The sequence below is a fragment of the Bufo bufo genome, chromosome 3 (genome assembly GCF_905171765.1).
Source record: "Bufo bufo chromosome 3, aBufBuf1.1, whole genome shotgun sequence".
NCBI lineage: Eukaryota > Metazoa > Chordata > Amphibia > Anura > Bufonidae > Bufo > Bufo bufo.
Genome location: NC_053391.1, coordinates 49,179,775 through 49,198,280, shown reverse-complemented (window position 1 = coordinate 49,198,280; position 18,506 = coordinate 49,179,775). Strand labels below are relative to the sequence as shown.

The window sequence follows — 18,506 nt, the reverse complement described above, 5'->3', positions numbered from 1 at the left end:
ATGGAGTCCTATCCTAGTGCTGTGTTACCAATCTCGGAGATGAGACCCTTAATGGCATCTTAACACTGGCCGAACGTTCGCATGAAATGCCCTGCCGCCGATCACCCAATGAATGAGCCAACACTCGCTCATCGGGTAAAAGCACTGGTGATGCCGCACATGAAATCAGTTCCGAGTAGCAGATTATCCTGTGTATACAGCGATCTGCTGCCCAGAAACAATAAGGCTGGGTTCACACGAGCGGATGCCGTGCGTGGCATCCGCTCCGTGAAAGAGTGCCAAGACCCGATGCAGACTGCAGAGGCACGGAGCATTAACATGACTGATAATGCTCCGTGCCTCTCTGTGACCTCTTTACTACGAAATCACAGTGATTTCGTAGTAAAGAGGTCACAGAGAGGCACGGAGCATTATCAGTCATGTTAATGCTCCGTGCCTCTGCAGTCTGCATCGGGTCTTGGCACTCTTTCACGGAGCGGATGCCACGCACGGCATCCGCTCGTGTGAACCCAGCCTAAATCTGTATAGGGATGAGCGATTGCGGCAGCGATCACTCGTCCCATACACAGAGGAGATGATTGTAGCATGAAATGCAGCTCTCACCTCTTCTGACGAGCAGGCAGTTATCGGGAATGGACAGTTTGTTCCCGACAATTGACAGCTCAGTCAGCCCGTGGAATGGGACCTTTACGCTCTTCTGTCCAGCGGGATACATCTTTTTAGAAAAGCAGCAGAATAGGTTACAAAAAAAGAAGCATTGCTCACCTTATACATCCCCTGTCAATCCAATTCCTACGCTTACTGGAAATGCCAGGATAGTCAATTACTGGCTATAGCGGTGATCTGCCTCAGCAGATGCAGTTCCCATTTAATTTGAGCCAAGATTGGACCAGGAAGCAAAGGCCCGGTAAGTTCGGGTACAGCAGCGGCGAGGGAATCGATGAGGTGAGTAATGTTTTTTTTTTTTAACCCATTCTACCCCTTTTCTAAAAAAAACGATACCCCACCACACGACTGCTTTACAACTCTCTCTTTGCAGGAATTCCAAAAGGATCGCAATCACAGATCCCAAAATAGCAAGTCTACCCATCTCGGTTTAAAAAATGTATTAATTATATGTACAACACCAACATAATCCGCAGCGCTGTAGAGATTGTCATCACTCATATCAGTCTCCATTGGGCTCACCGTCTAATTTCCAAATGAACCTAGAATTTTTTTTTTTTATTTTTTTTTTTATAAGTATCTTGACAATCTGGATAAAATCTCATGCAAACCTGGGGAGATCATAGTACAAACTGATGCAGACGTTGTCCTGAGTCGGATTGAATTGCCCCCAGGACCATAATGAAACAGCGCTAAACACTGAGCCACCGTTTTCTCTCCATTCACCTACTTCTGCGCAACTATCATCACAGATCGGGATCATAGAACGCTCTGCCTGAGGAGGTGGGGAGTTCACTAAAAGAGTCGGGCCTGGATGTATTTCTGGAGCGTAATAACATTAGAGGCTATAGTTAGTAGATTTCCGGAGAAGGGTCGCTGATCCCGGAATTTATTCAGACTCCCATAGATAGAGGCAGGAAGAATTTCCCTCTAATACGGAGCAATTGGCATCCGCCTCATCGGGCGTATTTCCACTTTGGACTTGATGGACCAAAGTCTGTTCTTGACCTTATCAATTTTGTAACTAGGCGGATTTACCATTCGGGAAAAAACCCAGCTTTCCCAGGCACAGATATAGCTAACTAATGGTTGGACAGAAAGGAGCGCAGAAGGAGCCTATTTGATAATAGGAATGTGCAGAAGTGTGCCTTATAGCCAGGGAAGAGATTTGCTACGAAATGTCCAGCAGTTTATAATACGCAGAGACCGTCGGCGTGCAGGCTGCTGTATGCTGCAATCTTCAGTATGGCAATGGACTCGAAAACACAACAGCCTTGCAAACACATCCCCTTGGTATCTATAGGGGCGTGCACCTCATGTAAAGCGCCCCCTGTGATGTTCTCATTGCTCCTACACCCTGTGATTCCCAGGAATGCTGCATCAGAAAGGAAGCAAATCCAATAATAACTGTATAAAGGAGAATCCCACAACCACCCTCTATAGGCGGAGGCCTCCAGTCTAACCTGAGACTTACAAATCAGTAGTCAGCCAAACTTACCTCTAACCATGCTAACATGGAGCACATTATAAAGTCCCACTCCGCGTCCTCCAGAGAAGGTAAGGCAGAAGCCGAGTATTTCAGGAGAAGTGAGAAGAATCGAATGATTTCCACATTCAGCCCAACTAAGTCCAGGCCAGCGTCCTGCAAATGACTGCAAAACGTACCAACATTAGATATCAGCCGCCATTATAGGATGACGTACGAGATAAAAATACCTAAAAAAATCTTTCTAAGTATGGTATTTACATAAAAATTCCATCTCAACGTGTGGCATATCGCTAGGATATGCCACAAATGTCAGACAGCGGTGGGACCCGCTCTTATCTAGAGAATGGGGCCCCCAAAGTAAAGCAAGAGCAGCCACGCAAGCATGGCCGTGCTTTATTCACCGCTATGGGAGTTACAAAAATAGCCGAGCGCCGGCTTGGATATTTCCAGCGCTCAGTGGAGACGTGGCTGCACTTGCAGGGCTTGCTCTCTATTCTCTCCTTCGGAGGTCCCACAGCAGTGAATGGAGAGGACACTGCGCATGCGCGGTGAGCTTTCCTTCACTTCGGGGGCCCAGTTCTGCAGATAGGGGTGGGTCCCAGATGTGGCACCTGCACCTATCTGACATATGTGCCATTTCCTAGTGATAGGTCACAAATGTTGAGATGTCACTCCGCCTTTAACCCCTTTATGGGGTTTAATGCTGTTTAATGCTATAGGCAGGATACTGTGAGTGACAGCCCATGTTCTGCTGACAGGCCGCCATAGGAAGGAATTGGCTTCGCCTGGAGATTTTCTGCTCCATTAGGGCTCATGCACAAGAGCTTATGTGCCCCGTGCTGCGGACTGCAAATAGCGTTCTGCATTGTACAGACACCGTCCATTTGCACGCAGTTTGCGGATGCAGACTTGAATGGGTCCGGGATCTGCAAGACACGGTCCACACCGCAAAAAAATGTTCTTTTTTTTTTTTTTTTTTGCGGTGCAGAGCGCTTTGTAGTGCTCCCGTGAGCTTCCGATCCGTGCCTCTGCTATGTCCCGTATCTTGAGGATTGCGGACCCTTTCAAGTCAATGGGTCTACATCTGTGATATGGCTGGTGCCCGTATATTGCAGACCCACTGTTTGCGGTCCATAATAGGGCACGGGGCACACACGTCTTATGTATAGATCTACATGCTGTGTGTACGGTTTATAGCCATACTAACCTTTATCATATTGTAATCTAATGCCTCTCACCTCTGATAGAAAAGGGACAAATGGTCTGGGGACTGACGGATAAGGGCATAAAACTCACCCGCTGAACAGAAAGAGATCCTCGCGAGCGTTTTTCCACGTGAGAATGACTTTTAGAATTCCCGGAAGGAGATCAGGAGAAGGAATAGACTCTGCGTCCAGGCACGAATTGATAATGGCAAGAAAACCAAACCCTCCTACAGGAAAATAAGGATGTAAAGTATCTCTATGCGGATGACTTATAGAATAACTGGAAACCATCATGACACACTGGCGACATTCTCAGCACCAATTACTGCAAAACCACTGGCACAGTTAAAAAAAAAAAAAAAGTGTCAAAAACACAATATCACACCACAAAACCAGCAGGTGCACAGACACCCTAACAGATGTTTACTGTAATATAATTTAGGAAATGAGGTGTGCGGCATCCAAACCTGACCTACTGTTAAACCCCTTCACACACCTTGGGGAACATTTATGTCACGGGTGAGCAAGGAGTCTACAGAGTGGGCGCAGTAACTCAGCCTGCTCCATACACAGTGCTGCCCCCCGGTCAATAGTGACTGCAGCATCTGAGCGGTCAGAAAGATTCAGGGTCAAACCTCTGTCCTCTGATCGCCCCATACCACCACAACGCAATTGTGGGGTGCCAAGCGCCTGTCATAGCAGACGGAGACTAGTATATAAAAAAAAAAATTAACAAAAAAAAATAATTAAATATGTATAATAACAAAATGAAACATAAGTATTGCAGTGTATTGTGGAAGCGATCAAGTGATCACAGGTTCAAATCCCATAGGGAAAACAAAAAAAAGAAAGTATATGAAATATAAAAAAAAAGATCAAAAGTTTAACCCCCATTTTCCATAAATTTAAATGGTATCGCGGCCTCTGAAAATATCACAATATTTATCCCGCCAAGTGAATGGCATTAAAAAAAAATCCAATGAGATAAATTAAAATTTTTGGCCAATCTGCTTCCCACCAATAAATATATACGGGGGAATAAAAAAATAAAAAAAAAAGTCGTATGTACCCCAAAATGATGCCACTAGAAACTGCAGCGCTCACTGTGAAAAGTAGGTTCTTGGAGAATTTGCCAACTTCCTGGTGGAGCAGCACCAAAATAGTGCAGGGACCCATTTGAAAGAGGTCTCCATGAAGTTTACAAGTGGATCAAAACATATACAGAGAAGTGGTTATAAAATCTGCTCAGTAGCAACGGATCCGTGTATAACATGTGACTGTCCTTGTGAGAACACGTATATCACTTGGGGCCTGAGACAACCAGAAATAATAAGTCCACAGGTGGGTGGGAGTCTCGGAGCAGAATGCACATTGAGGCCATCATTTCTGAGTCTCTCCTGAAAGTAGGGTGCTTCCATAATTCCTTTGCATGTTACGTAGCTCACTCACCATCTGTACAAGACAAATCGGTCACAGCACAGGACATAAGGCGGGAGACAAACTGGATTATCACAGATTCCTTTTCATTACTATGTAAGAATGTGGACAGACACTGGATGGTGTGCAGGCTGCCTTGAGTCACAGGGAAATAACTATAAAGAGATAGAAAAGCGTGCTTGTAATAAGTACATAATAAAGTGGAAATCATCATTACTGCTAACAGAAATACAGGAAATGCCACATTATTATTATTGGCAAGGGTTTGACCTTCTGGGACACCATTGATCAAGAGAAGGTAGGGATCTGTGTGTCCAAGATCCTGCTGTCTTTACTAGCTCTCATGTATCAAAGCAGCATCATTCCTAGACTGATTTCTCCATCTATAGCAAGGGTTTGACCCTATGGGACACCATTGATCAAGAGAAGGTAGGGATCTGTGTGTCCAAGATGCTGCTGTCTTTACTAGCTCTCATGTATCAAAGCAGCATCATTCCTAGACTGATTTCTCCATCTATAGCAAGGGTTTGACCTTCTGGGACACCATTGATCAAGAGAAGATGGGGATCTGTGTGTCCAAGATGCTGCTGTCTTAACTAGCTCTCATGTATTAAAGCAGCATCATTCCTAGACTGATTTCTCCATCTACAGCGAGGGTTTGACCTTCTGGGACACCATTGATCTAGAGAAGATAGGGATCTGTGTGTCCAAGATGCTGCTGTCTTAACTAGCTCTCATGTATCAAAGCAGCATCATTCCTAGACTGATTTCTCCATCTACAGCAAAAGTTTGACCTTCTGGGACACCATTGATCAAGAGAAGGTAGGGATCTGTGTGTCCAAGATGCTGCTGTCTTTACTAGCTCTCATGTATCAAAGCAGCATCATTCCTAGACTGATTTCTCCATCTACAGCCCATGAGACATCTCCTATAATATAGATATAGAAAGTCAAATTGCAGCGCTCACCTGCGTATCGAGTCGGAGGCACGGATATAGCCAGGACAAAGCCAACGTAAACTGTATAAAAAGTAGAAAGGTCCAGCTTCCGATAAAACTATATATCTTATTTGATGCGGTAAAATTCATACAAAGCAAGACAAGGGCAAAATCTCACAGTAACGATCCTTATCATGAGTAAGGATTGTTAATGTTAGATCTAAAATGCATCGATTTTAAACCTGTCTTGCTTTGTATAGATTTTACCGCATGAAATAAAGGATATAGTTTTAACGGAAACTGGACCTTTCTACTTTTTATACATGAGACATCTCCTCTCCCTTGTGCAGACAGACACTAATACTATGGAGTGTGTGACTCCCTGTAATGTGATCTCTCACAGCTCCCCTGCAAACTGCCTTGTCTATACTTTTCTCCTATCTATCGCCTGTGTGAGCTTCCCTCCTTGGAGGCTTCCCCCCTCTCCACACTCTAATCTACCATGCAAAACATTTCCCCCCTCCCTGCTGCCACCTCTAACACAGAGTGGGAGAGAGTTGTCAGAAAGGAGTTAAACACACCATATGGCAACTGGAGTCCAAATGAGAAATATAACAAGACTGGCATCTCCATCGCCAGTCTTGATCTAGTCTGTCACGGAGTAAGATTAGCTAAATTTATTATTTTGATGCATCTCAGCAGGTCCACGTGCCATTGTCTGAAATCTACCCCCGCTAGGAGCCGGGGTGGATTTTGGGTGTAAGTCTACTTTCACACTGGCGTTTTGGGTTTCCATTTGTGAGATCCGTTCAGGGCTCTCACACGCGGTCCAAAACGGATCAGTTTTGCCCTAATGCATTCTGAATGGATAAGGATCCGCTCAGAATGCCTCAGTTTGACTCCGATCAGTCACCATTCCGCTCTGGAGGCTGCCTGCAGAGTTTTGGTGTCTATCTGACGAAACTGAGCAAAAGGATCCGTCCTGACACACAATGTAAGTCAATGGGGACGGAGCCATTTTCTATGACACAATAGAAAACGGATCCGTCCCCGATTGACTTTCGATGGAGTTCATGACGGATCCGTTTTGGCTGTGTTACAGATAATACAAACGGATCCGTTCTGAACGGATGCAGACGGTTGTATTATCTAAACGGATCAGTCTGTGCAGATCCATGACGGATCCGCACCGAACGCGAGTGTGAAAGTAGCCTAAGTTGCAAAAGAAAACTGGTGTAGGTAATCTTAAATCTGTCCGACCACGTCGGCCCTGCCCTCTCTCACCCACTTTAGGCTACTTTCACAGTGGCGTTTTGAATTCCGTTTGTGAGATCCGTTTCAGGGCTCTTGCAAGCGGTCCAAAACGGATCATTTCAGCCCCAAAGCATTCTGAATGGATAAGGATCCGTTCAGAATGCATCAGTTTGGCTCCGTTCTGCCTCCATTCCGCTCTGGATGCGGACACCAAAACGCTACTTGCAGCGTTTTGGTGTCTGCCTGGCGATGCGGAGCCAAACGGATCCGTCCTGACTTACAATGTAAGTCAATGGGGACGGATCCGTTTTCACTGACACAAAATGGTGCAATTGAAAACGGATCCGTCCCCCATTGACTTTCAATGTAAGTCAGGACGGATCCGTTTTGACTTAGACTTTTTTTGACAGAATAATGCAAACGGATCCGTTCTGAACGGATACAAGCGTTTGCATAATAGGTGCGGATCCGTCTGTGCAGATACCAGACAGATCCGCACCTAACGCAGGTGTGAAAGTAGCCTTAGATAAAAAAGGAGAGCAAAACCTTTCATAAATGCACCGCATGTAGTTACTTTAAAAGAAAAGCATATATTCTGGAGGATTAATACAAAGAGTCTGGCCATCTTAGAGGGTGACGATATATCTCTAGGATAGGGCGTCACTTTATGATTGGTGGATGACATTCGAGGTTCTCACCGATCCAGAGAATAAAAGGGGCTGCAGGGCTACTTCTGTGATGTGTCCCCTTCACCGCACCACTCCAAATCACTAATGTGCTGGGAACTGAAGTTCCATTGGGGATGCGGTGTGTGGAATGTGAAATCAGGGGGATCCCACAGATCGGACCCCCATCAATCATAAAGTAATAGCATATCTTAGTGACACGCCATTTCTTTATAACATTGGACGGAAAAAAGAAGCCCAGCCCCAGATTACAATAAGAACAGACCACCAACCTCTGTGTGCCTGCCGTCAGCCGTTTCAGCTCATCGCGTCCAGGACTGGCCAAGTGGATAAGCTTGTGGAGAGTCAAGGACCAGATTGTGCCACTTTCTAATGACCTGTAGGTGAGATTTAGAAGAAAAAAAAATAAGGAATCAAGATCTGGCGCAAACACCAGGAGAAGGTGATTTATTGGAGACAATCCCTATGAAATACCTGGTGTGGAGCAGCTCCAGCAGAGCAGAACGATGGCCAGCAAGCGCCTTCACTGTGTCGTGGGTTATGTCCATTGTCTGTAGCATATGGCGGCACTCTGTGATAATAGCTGGGGGTCTCTCTAGCTCCTCGCACCACTGTAAGCTATACAGCATCTCTGCCACTGAGCAAACATTAGAAAATGGATGTTAATACATAATGTAACTATGGAGGATTCCTTGCTATTACTGTCCCTCTGTGCTTGCCTATCTCTTTATGTCAACTCCAATAGGACAGAGCTGTAAGTTACAAGGCCTACAGGGAGTACGAGACAATCCGAGACACGTCCTCTGCCGCTTTATGGGTTCAAAACCTAGCGATATGCCATAAATGTTGAAAGGGGACAACCCCTTTAAGATTACACTGTACACAGTGCTCCTATGAGCCATGTATATGGGAAAACACGGTAATCATCCAAGAGTCAGACCAGCCAGAGCGTCCGACCCGCGGTGGAGATCACATTTACCGCTGGGTTTGGTATCTAATGCTCCCAGGCCAGCTCTTCCTCTACTGGCCACGCTGAGATCAACAACCATTGACGGGAGGACACGTGACCGCTCCAGCCAATCACAGGTCACAGCGGCGACCTGCTCCCCATGTTCTCGGATGTTGATCTCAGAGCTGGCCTGGGAGTGTTATACACCGAACCCAGTGGCGGGGACCAGGGAAGGATGATCTCCACCAAGGCTCTGTCTGACTCTTGGATAACCACCTTTAAAACCCAAAAAGTTATTAAAAGATGTTAAAAAATTCATCAAGAGGCTCCATTCTGTCAAAGATCGCAGACGGCTTTCCCTGCGTGCACTTGACATGTATCGCTTTTTCTATACATTCAGAATTCCTCGCAAGTGTTTTTGTCAGATTCCACCCCATATTTCACCCCATCTAGAGGTGGAATGTCAGTAAGGAAGGGCTTAACACTTCACTGTATCTCCGCAGTCTATCACCCCACCTGCAAGATAAATGAAGTGTTCAGGGACTGGGAGGGGAAGGGAAAAAATGCTGACTGACCGGGGCGACCTCGGCAGAGCCACAGATCTGCAGTTCACCCTTACATTGCGCCGAGCTGATTGGAAAGGCTTTTCTAGCTGATACGTGGGCGAAACAATCCACAATGTTCCCGCAGCATTCCAGCTGGCCGAAGAGTGGACGCTAATTGGCTTTAGTCTAAACATGAGTCGTTCTGTCCTAGAAGGGGAATGAGGTTGTTGGCAGCTGCAGCACTGATGAAAGGGAACTCCAAAAATAAGGGGGAAAAAATTATGAAAAATGTCTATTGAACACGGAATAAAAAAAAAAAAATTTTTTTTTTTTTTAAAAAATGGGTCATTCCCCATGAATTCCAGCCCAAGGCTCTCACCGGCAATGATTATTTTCCTTTCAATTTCCTCGTCTTTTGAAGCTCCGTCACTCGTCAACATTCGGAAAGCCATTTTGCTGAGTAGAGAGGCCGCGCAGAGGTGGTGGGGAAGCCAAGTTTTAGGGAATGATTTAAGATCTGTCCCAGATGTTTCCGAGTTCATGCTTAATCGGCCTTCCAAGATAGGTTTGCTTGACCACTGTAACAGAGCATCACAATATTACAGCCACGTCAACCGAGCAAAGGAGTAACCTATAGTGGGTGCAGAGGTAGCAATGGCACCCAGGTCCCGATGCCTGGGAGGGTAAAAGCAGAGGAGCAAACTATAGTGGGTATACAGGTAGCAGTGGCACCAAGGTCCTAGTGGCTGGGGTTGGAGGTCTAAAGCAGATAACTACAGTGGGTGCAGAGGTAGCAGTGGCACCCAGGTCCTGATGCCTAGGGGTTCAAAGCAGAAAAGTAAACTACAGGCAGCAGTAGCGCCAAGGTCCTAGTGACTGGGGGTAGGGGGGTCTAAAGCAGAAGAGTAAACTAAAGAGCAGGGATGGCCAACCTGCAGCTCTCCAGCTGTTGCAAAACTACAACTCCAAGCATGCCCAGACTGCCTACAGCAGGACATGGTGGGAATTGTAGTCTTACAACAGCTGGAGAGTCGCAGGTTTGCCATCACTACTATAGGGGATGCAGAGTTAACAGTGGCATACAGGTTCTGATGCCTGTGGGTCCAAAGCAGAGGAGCAATCTATAAACAGTTACACCCAAGTCTTGGTGCCTGGGAGGGTCCAAAGCAGTGGAGTAAACTTTAGTGGATACAGAAGTAGCAGTTGCACGGGTCCTGGTACGTGGATGCTCCAAAGCAGGGGAGTAAACTATAGTAGGTACAGAGGTTGCAGTTGCACTCAGGTTCTGGTGCCTTGCCAAAGTCCCCTCTGCCACCTAAGCAGACACCAGTACTATAAAAGGCATATGGTAGGTGGTGGTGGGGGTTAGACCTTTGCCTAGTATGGAAAAACTGACCTGTCCTGGGAGACACTGGCGCATCTTCTGCCAACTCTCGTCACGTGGCATCATTCGGGACACATGTTCAGCCAGTATATGAGAAGCAGACGGACCAGACTGCAGAATCTTGCCATGTAGGTCATCGACAGAGACTATAAGTGACTGTAAACTAAATAAGGAAACAAACAAATACACATTTATAAATGACAAGGCAAATAACAGCACTCCATGGTTAATGTAGTCATACATTTAGAGGTGGATAAAGAGAGGCACAACCAAAGACCCCTAGAAAAGGTCCAACAAAACAGTTCAGAAGAGCTGACAGGTCCCGATTCACTGACGTCACCTGCACTAATGATGGGGCTAGGGCAGCGCTAAAGCCAATCCATCAGAACTGGCGGCATCACCGAATACACTGCTGGGCGGAAGCCTCCGCCTAGCAGTGTGCCAATGTAAAGAAAAAAATGGATTTCTGTACTTACCATAAAATACCTTTCTCGTTCAATTCATTGGGGACACAGCACCATGGGTATACGCCCGGCTACCACTAGGAGGCGACACTAGATATAAAAAAGGTTGGCTCCGCCCAGTTGGGCTATACCCTCTTCACAGACACTAGGCTAATCAGTTTGTACCAATAGCAGTAGGAGAGAGAAACAAAAGCAAAGAACCAACATGTCCAGGACCGGGAAAGGAAACGAGAACAGCAGCCCGGTGACGAAGAGAAATGAAAACAAAGGGTGGGATCTGTGTCCCCCAATGAACTGAACGAGAAAGGGATTTTACGGTAAGAATACAATTTTCTCGTTAATGTCATTGGGGGACACAGCACCATAAGAGCGTCCCAAATCAGTCCCCGAGGGTGGGAAGGAAATCTCATGCAAAAAGTTGGGCGCACAGACAGGTGCTGGAGAACCCTGTGACCCAACAGGACCAGGAGAGGCCATAGCATGAAATGGTAGATAGAAAACTAAGGAAGTGAGCCGAGAGGCTCCAGGACCAGGAAGAGTCCAAAGAAAAAAAATGTGGGAGACCGCCAGGATCCCAAGGACAAGTGCCTGGGAAAAAAGGCCATATGCAAGAAAGGAACTAAGGGAAACACCCAGCTCCACCCAAGGTGGGAAAAATAAAGAAGCTAGAGGATAGGGAGTAGAGCTAGATGTCCTGCGCAAGAACCAAGAGTTGAACAAGTAAGCACTAGAGAGCCAGAGGAAGGATCTGGAAGAACCAGGGCTCCCCCTGAAGAAACAGGAGAGCAGCACAACCGGAAGGCATCTGTTGGTAATGGCCTAGCGCTCTGCATATAGAGGGATGCTCCAGGAGGAGGACAGACCCGGCAAGAAAAATTAGACCATGAGGGAACCTGGCAGGAGAGAAAATGCCTGGGAAAAGGAGAGGAGCAGTCCTGAACAAAGGAAAAAATGTCCTGGAGACAAGCTAAAGTAAGACCCTGTGGACCACCCCTCGGCAAAAGGAAGGCGATTCCGTAAGTCCTGGAAGTAAAAGGAACCCGACCAGTAAGAGGACCCAGCAAGGAAAAAACTCAGAATTGTCTCAGACCAAAAACATGGCCTGTCCGTGGCAAACACCATGTGAAGGCCAGGGTAGAGAGGAAACAAGGAAGCACTGGAGGCTGAACGATTGAGAGAAAGAATAGCAAAGACTGACCATGGGAAGGGAGCAAGCCTTCTTCCACTGCAAGGCAGGTGGGAAAAGAGAAACACCCTAAGAGAAGGTGGAAACCCCATGCTGCCAGTCAAAGCAGCCAACCCCTGGGGGAGAAGGAGGTCCTTGATGATTCCCACACAAAGAAGGCGAGAATCAAGCCTCAGAAAAACTGGAACAAAATATCACTGTGAAATGTAAGACCAGAGAAATCCCCGGCCACATGAAGTCTCAGGCAAAAAGGAACCAGTCACAGGCCCTGGTAATACAAGTGGAGAGACACTCGTCTGTGAGATATTGGAGTAGGAGAGAGAGAACCCCAAACAGCCTAAGGAGGAACAGTCCTCAAATCGAGGGAAAGCTCCAACCCAGAAGTGGCCAATATGAATGTAAATTGCAAACTGGAGCAACAAACTCCCAGGTGCCAGGACCTGAACCTGGGGAGATGGGAAGAGAGGTTAGAATCTCAAGAGGGGAACAAGCCTATGGGGACCCTGGAGGGAAAAGAACCAAACCGGGCCCAAAGAAGCAGCTGTCATACAGAGCATGTGCGGTCAGAGATGCCATGAGTAGCTTTCCCAGAGGGAACCGGCCAGCTAGATGGTCTAAGAATAATTGGGGCAGGAACTCCAAGCAGAGGCTCAAGTAGGGTCCACAGAACTGGACCATATGAGGACAATAATAGCCAGATTATCAAAGGAAAAATAAAATGTAGCAACCATAGGGAAAAAACATCAGCCATGGTTAACCAACCATCCTAAGTGTAATGACTAGCATACTGTATAACAATGCCCCTGAAGGGGCAAGTACAGCACCCTGGATTTTGTAAAAGAATCACCAGACATCCATATGTCAGAAAAGGATGCAGAATTTGCCAGGGGAAGTCGGGAGAGACTACACCGACATGTAGAAACCAGCTACCAGCAGAGCACAATGAAACCCCAAGGAAGGGGGAAGAAACTGACAGGTACAGAGAACAGCAAAGGCCCAACAGGACGGCACTTCTGTCATGTAGCACCACTAATCAGAGAACATAAGGGAGTACCAAGAACGCCCGGACCATGGAAGAACTACGGGACCATGTCCGATAACAGAGCGAGCAGCAGTAGGTGTATGGCGCTCACTAGTCCTGTCACAGCCATATCAGAGAGGACGTCCAGCGATGACCCAAAAACTGCAGTAGCAGCTGGTGCTCACAATGCTGCATATCCCTGCAGGATAGAGCAACCAGTGGTGATCCAGATACTCTGCCAGGACCGGGCCATGTAATCCTGTGAAAACAAAGCAGAGGAGCAATAACAACAACCCGAGTACTCCATCCATAAAACGGGGTAACGGGGCTGTGCGGAATACAGGAGTAATTTATAGGGTTGACAAAGAACAAACCTAGCATGATAGCCAACAACCTGCCCATGGCGGAGGGAGTGTGGCTGTCTGGTGCATAACAGGACTGAGAAGTCTTGTTAAATAGTGCGTCAAGCAATAAAGTAAACATCATGCCTAGTACAGGGGCAATGAGAAGACTTGGTGCACTCAGAGGGCCTGGGTCAGGGGGCACTGCACCGGGAGTCAGATCTGAACAGGACAGCCATAGACTGGAGCTAACAATTGCAACTCTACTCTGCCCAAGAAAGGGGGGGGGGACGTATGGTTACCAGGTACATACTACAACCAGGATGGTTTGTCGGATACAGCGCCTTGAGATAGTACTAGTACGCCGCCGAGGACGACTGTAATGGGGTGCCAGATGCATACTAGAACCAGAAAAGAGTGATGAATACAGTGTCTGGGGACGGTACCATCACTAAGCATGAAGAGGGGCCACATGATTGCCTAGCACACATTAGAGCCCGGAAAGGGCAAAGCAGGAGCCGTATGGGCCACAGATTGTACCAACAGGGCCCAGCACTTGGAGATACTACAAATACTCCGCCTGAGAGTAGGAGTAATCTGGCTGCATGATGCACACTATAATCAGAGTGGAGACATGGCTACAGCATCTGGAAATGGTATACAGTGCTCCAGACCAAAAAAATATCAAGGAGCCATCGGCTCCTAATCGGAAAAATTTATGAGCCAAATGAATTTTTTTTAGAAATGGGGGTTTCTTTAGCCTCTTGGCTATTAGTTTTTCCATTCATAAACCTGCACATTGAGCTCCCAGCAGCAGATAGAAGCCTGCAGGGCACGCTGGCACTTCTGGTGTGACATCACCTGGGCACATGGTCTTTGCTCAGCTAAGCAGAGGCTCCGTTCCCGCCATGCTGTCCCTGGCACTTCATGAGCAGTCGGCAGTGACGCGTGCTCCCCTGCTCCATGAATGGCAGTCAAATTATCGTGCGTATTCATATGCATTAGACATTTTTTAGGGAGAAAAACTGCCTGTACAGGCGTCTATGACTCTTGTACAGTCATTATTGCAACTAGGGATGAGCGAATCGACTTCGGATGAAACATCCAAAGTCGATTCGCATAAAACTTGGTTCCCTAATTGCAACCTCTCCCACTCACCATGTCTGCGATGCTGCATGCCCTAACCCTGCTGTTCTGTCGAGACTCCACCTGAAGCCTGGCAGGTAACAGCCATATTTTAATGAGGAGCGCCGTTGGACCTCTCCGGCACATCAGCCGTACTGTGCATACAAAAAGGATGGACTAAGTGCAACAAAAAAAAGAGGGGTGTAAAGTGTTTGTCCCAAATGGCCATTTATTACATAACCACAGGTTAGATAAGCCTGGGGCTACATGGTGACTTTGGCCCCTTGCAGACGAGCGTTACTCCTGCAGCGAGTCCGCAACACAGCACCCAGCCCGACGGGAGTCACATAGCATTATATTGATTTATTATGCTATGTAACCCTTACAGTTCTGGAAAGTATTGGATAACACAGACAGCATTATGCCAGTGTTATCCAATACATTCCAGAACTGTAAGGGTTACATAGCATCATAAATCAATCCCCGGCAGCGCTGGAAGTTCAGGCCGGGAGCTTGCGTAAACCAGCTATGGAATCAGTTTCATCTGCTAGTGTGAGGCGACATAAAGCCCAGCGTTACTGGCTGAGCGCGCTGCAGCTGTCCACCATCACTGCCCTCTGTTCTCCACCACTTGCCCCTTACATGGGGGCACAGGGCACCCTCAGCACATGGCGGTGTAAGCAGAACGCTCACCTCCATGCACCGCTCTTATTGCGCACTCCCCGTTTTCATAACTGAAAAGCGAGCTGCTGCTGTGTTCAGCGCGGGAGTGGGGGGGGGGGGGGGGGGGTGAGAGGAGCAGCCAATGGTACGGCAGCACGCTGATACTGACCAATCAGCAGCCTCCTCACTAATTACAGAGCTCTGCACTGTGCGGAGCTCTGTTATTGGATTGCTGTGTGTCTGCTGGATGAAAGACCTTTCTTAAAGCGGCAGAGCTGCGGAGGATCTAGGCACAAATGGTGACAAGACTACAAAGTCTTGGCGCCATTTTGCAACACTAAGTCGCATTGGCAGCCATTTTGGTCGCCATCTGGAGCCCTGGTATAGGTACTCTGCTTGATAAAGGAGTAATATGACTGCGTGATATACACTAGAACCAGACAGGTGTGATGGCTACAGCATCTGGAGATGGTACCGGTACTCCACCTAATACATGAGTAATACGGCTGTGTAGTGCAGACTAAAACCAGACAGGTGTAATGGCTACAGCATCTGGAGATGGTACCGGTACGCCACCTAATAAAGGAGAAATACGTCTGCATGGTGCACGCTAGAACCAGACAGGTATAACGACTACAGCCTCTGGAGATGGTACCGGTACTCCACCCAATAATGGAGTAATATGGTGCATGGGGGGCATTAGAACCATACAGGCGAAATGGGTATAGCATCTGAAGATGGTACAGGTACTTAACCTAATAAAGGAGTAATGTGGCTACATGGTGCACACTAGAACCAGACAGGTATAATAGCTACAGCCCCTGGAGATGGTACAGGTATTCCACCCAATAAAGGAGTAATATGGCTGCATAGTGCACACTAGAACCAGACAGGTGACATGGCTATAGCATCTGAAGATGGTACAGGTACTTCACTTAATAAAGGAGTAATGTGGCTACATGGTGCACACTAGCACCAGGATGGTGTATTGGCTACAGCGTCTGGGGGAGTAATACGGTGGCCTGGAACACTCTCCGACTAGGAGGGTGTGTTGAATATAGCCCCTGGTAATAGTGAAATTACTCCAGCTGAACAGCAGATACATTGGAACCAGGAAAGTCTGCCGGATACAGCATTTGGCTGTGGTACAAGTACCCCCCTGTGAGGGGGAAGGCGTACATACCTGGGACACCACATAGGTGTGCTAAACACGGTGACTGGTAAAGCACCACCTACTGGAGAGGCGGCAAGCTGACTTACCTGTGTGGATAATTACCTGTGCAACCAGGGGAGTGCCATCTGAAAATCCACTACAGGGGATACCAACCCTGGAGAGGAGAGGTTCCTCAGTGGACATTTCTCTTTGACCACCCAGAGATTCTGTATGTAGAAGACCGCCTGATGCTCTGTTCAGAGTCAGAATCGGTGCAGAGGAGTCCCCCGATGAGGCAGGAGAAACCTGAGGCGTTTCCCTCAGTGCTAGTCCCGTCCTGGGAGGAAACCAGAATGCAGGGGATAAGCGGGACCTATGAGGGGAGACCCTAGGCCGCTATTGGACTCTGCCCCCTGATATGGACCAAGGCAAGAAGGAAAGGACTCCCGGGGGGGCCGTTGCTGTCGCATGAGGGCAGGGAAGAGCGCTATAATATCATCATAGCTGAGTATGGGCGCAGGCTACGGTGGAGGTGAGGGTCCCACGTGGGGAGAAGGTGACCCCTGAACAGAGTTTAGGGTAACCCAACTGAGCCCAGGATCCAGTCACCGCATGCAGGCCAGCCAGGCCGATAACACAGCAACCCCCAGCCACCGCAGGAGCAGATGCAACCCAGGGGGAGGGATGGAGGGCAAGGGGACCTGCCACAACATGAACCACCGAACAGGGACCCAAGATAATACGTCCCACCAATGACGCTACATGCGGGAGGGGGCACTGTGAAGATGGGGAAAGCACCCTCTGGGAAGGACATCTCGCCCTCCCACCGGAAATTCCATGCAGAGACCTCTAGGCGGTCATGAGGGAGGCAACACCCCTAGAAAAAAAAACAGGAAGCCAGAAAAGATGCCAGGAAAGAATTTGGCATAGTTCCGCTGCAGGGTGCTGGGAAGCGGAAAAAAAGCTCCAAAGGATTACATAAAAGGGGATGCACGGAAAGGGAGGTCAAAATGCCCCCCATTGGCGAGAAAACCCATGGATGGCAGGTAAAAAAAAAAAAAATCGGAAAACAGATGCGGCCTTGTCACAGCCGGAGCCGGGGACTAAAGCAGATGCTGCTGCTGAAAATGAAGCACACTAAGCGGGGGGACACTGCACTACCTGGGAAGAGGAGGAAAGAATGCCCTGAGGGGGGAGGGAAGGGGGGGGGTCATAGTGACCCCCATATAGAGAGAAAATGAGCCACACAGAGAATCTGGATGCCAGGAAAAAGACGGGAACTGACACGGCCTAGTCCGGGGGCTAGAGTATTTAGGAGGCCGAGGAAGGTAAGGACAGCCAGGGGGGAGAGGACCCCGATGGAGTATGGATGGATGGGAAGGAAGGAGTCCCTAGGGAGCATACTCACCATCTGTCGTCTTCGGGCGCCGCAGGGTCACCCCTTCGGTAAACTCGCACTAGAGTGGGATTACCGGTACTCCACTGCGGATGCAGTAATGGGGGACTGGCGAGGTACCGAGGTACGCGCCCGCAGGGGGTGGTCTTCCACGATGAACACCTCCCCTGCTGCAGGATAAAACCTGCACCTTAAAGTGAAGAGAAAAAAAAAAAAAAATAGAAAAAAGCAAAAATATATAAAACAGCAAGACCTGCAGGAGAAGAGCAGGTCGTGTCTGCCTCCTACGGACACTAGACTAAAACTGATTAGCCTAGTGTCTGTGGAGAGGGTATAGCCAACCTTTTTCATATCTAGTGTCGCCTCCTAGTGGTAGCTGGGCATATACCCATGGTGCTGTGTCCCCCAATGACATTAACGACACCCCTCCAGTCCCCCTGTTCATATCAGGGGGACCGGAGGGGTCAAGATGGGGGTATGTCTGAGTTCAGCTCTGAACCCGGACAACCCCATTAAAGAGGACCTTTAACCACTCCTGACATGTCAGTTTTAATAGCTTCATGCATTCCCCATGTAATTCTGACCATCTATTCTTATGGCTCTAT

The 18,506-nt window shown here is 47.9% G+C and overlaps 1 protein-coding gene across 1 annotated transcript in view; it reads right to left on the bottom strand.

Moving 5' to 3' along the window:
• LTN1 (listerin E3 ubiquitin protein ligase 1) overlaps positions 1-18,506 on the bottom strand; it is a 102,067-nt gene that overhangs the window by 43,780 nt on the left and 39,781 nt on the right. The window contains exons 15-21 of the mRNA XM_040423202.1: positions 10,565-10,715; positions 9,548-9,746; positions 8,149-8,311; positions 7,947-8,051; positions 4,810-4,952; positions 3,452-3,587; positions 2,165-2,318 (exon numbers count right to left, since the gene is read on the bottom strand). Coding sequence (XP_040279136.1) covers positions 2,165-2,318; positions 3,452-3,587; positions 4,810-4,952; positions 7,947-8,051; positions 8,149-8,311; positions 9,548-9,746; positions 10,565-10,715 — 1,051 coding nt within the window. The remainder of the gene's footprint in view (positions 1-2,164; positions 2,319-3,451; positions 3,588-4,809; positions 4,953-7,946; positions 8,052-8,148; positions 8,312-9,547; positions 9,747-10,564; positions 10,716-18,506) is intronic.